Raw genomic sequence first — 2,069 nt, forward strand, 5'->3', positions numbered from 1 at the left:
AAAAAAAAAAAGAAATACAGCAGAGAAACAAACTCCCCGCGTCATCATCTCTGCTTCTGCTGCTGCTCCCTACAACAGGCGGCGAAAGCGCCTGCCAAAACACAAGCAAATAAATGAACTAACCCCCCACAGATTCACACCCGTATCCAGGCCCCCCATCCCCCCCGCACACCCTGAAGAAGACCGCTATGAGTCTCCTCCATCCCACTCGCACCCCTTTACTCGCCCCAGACTATCCTCTTGCCGTTTCCGATGATGCTGATGATATTCCTAATTCCAGTTGCGCACAATCTTGCCGTCCCAGTTCAGCTTGTCGCCCTTTTGCATCGTGTAATACCGGTGCGTCTTCCAGCGGCGCCACGGCGACCCTGCCTTACCCCAGTGCGGGTTTGCCTCCCAATACTTCTCGATACGTTCCTCAAGCATTGGTGTGAAGTGCCGCACGAGCCCCTGCACAGGCCACGCCGCTGCTGTTGCCAGCGCGCAGATCGTGCGGCCCTCCAGCTGCTTCGATACGTCGAGGATGGTTTCAATCTCCTCCTTCTTGGCATTGCCATGCACGAAGCGCCGCATCATCTTCTCCAGCCATGGACTACCCTCACGGCAGGGGGTGCATTGCCCGCACGACTCGTGTGCGTAGAACTGTGAGAGGCGGTGAATTGCCGCGACGAGGTCGGTAGACTTGTCCATCACAATCACCGCGGCGGTGCCGAGTCCTGTCTGCACCTCCTTCAGCGCGTCGTAGTCCATGAGCACGGTGTCGCAGATGCTCTTTGGGATGAGGGGGCAGGAGGAGCCGCCGGGGATGACGGCGAGGAGGTTATCCCACCCACCGCGCACCCCACCCGCGTGGCGCTCGATGAGGTCGCGCAGCGGAATGCTCATCTCCTCCTCCACCGTGCACGGCCGGTTCACGTGGCCGCAGATGCAGAACAGCTTCACCCCCGCGTTGTTCTTGCGGCCAAATGAGGAGAACCACTGCGGGCCGCGGCGCAGGATCGTTGGCGCCACCGACACCGTCTCCACGTTCGTCACGGTGGTGGGGCAGCCGTAGAGACCGACATTGGCGGGGAACGGCGGCTTCAGTCGCGGCTTGCCGGGGCCGCCCTCGAGGCTCGAGATCATCGCCGTCTCCTCACCGCAGATGTACGCGCCAGCACCGCAGTACGTGTACAGGTCGAAGTCGTACCCGCTGCCGCACGCGTTTCGGCCGAGGTAGCCCTTCGCATACGCCTCTTGTATCGCGCGGTTGACGCTGCGCCACTCGTTGTAGAACTCGCCGCGGATGTAAATGTAGCCGTACCGCGCCCGCATCGCGAAGCCGGCGATGAGGGCACCCTCCACTAACTTGTGCGGCTCGTGCCGCATGATCTCGCGGTCCTTGCACGTCCCCGGCTCCGACTCATCACCGTTCACGACGAGGTAGCTTGGCCGCCCGTCCGGCTTCACCTTGGGCATGAAGGACCACTTGAGGCCGGACGGGAACCCCGCGCCGCCGCGGCCGCGCAGCCCGCTCGCCTTCATCTCGCCAATCACCCAGTCTTGCCCCTTCAGCAGCAGGTCCTTCGTGCGGTACCAGTCGCCGCGCCGCTCAGCGCTGGCAATGTCGGTGCCGAAGTCGTCGTATAGGTTGACGAAGATGCGGTCCTGGTCCTTGAGGCCGCCGTGCCGCTTTTCCAGCACCACTGCCGTCGAGGAAATGAAACCCACACGACGGAGCATGGCGAACCAATGATACTAGCTAACAAAGACTTCCCTCTTCTACTCTCTCCCCTCCACGCTGATATGCTCGTGGAATGCTGATGACGATGATGGTGGTGGTGGTGTTTTTCTTGCTGTTGTTGCTCCTGCCACCTGCGGGTATTCCGTCGGTGGGTGGGGGGTGCGCACGCAGTACACCAGCAATGCCCTTCACGGAAGAAGCGAAAAACAAAACAAAACGAAACACAAGTGTAGAGTGATGGATTTGCACGTCACAGAGCAGGAGGAAACGCATGAGTTTCCATGATGTAAACCACCACACCCTTCTTGATGACACCATTGCTGCTGTTCCCCATCTGAACGCTGTT

General features: G+C 60.3%; 1 protein-coding gene across 1 annotated transcript; it reads right to left on the reverse strand.

Moving 5' to 3' along the window:
• Positions 1-270: 270 nt before the first annotated feature.
• Positions 271-1,722, reverse strand: DQ04_17981000 (putative NADH-ubiquinone oxidoreductase, mitochondrial; the record flags this gene model as incomplete). Its single annotated transcript, XM_009317652.1, has 1 exon — positions 271-1,722. The coding sequence occupies one exon, from the start codon at positions 1,720-1,722 to the stop codon at positions 271-273; it is 1,452 nt and encodes a 483-aa protein (XP_009315927.1).
• Positions 1,723-2,069: the final 347 nt, after the last annotated feature.

The sequence above is a fragment of the Trypanosoma grayi genome (genome assembly GCF_000691245.1).
Source record: "Trypanosoma grayi strain ANR4 Tgr_1798_V1, whole genome shotgun sequence".
NCBI lineage: Eukaryota > Euglenozoa > Kinetoplastea > Trypanosomatida > Trypanosomatidae > Trypanosoma > Trypanosoma grayi.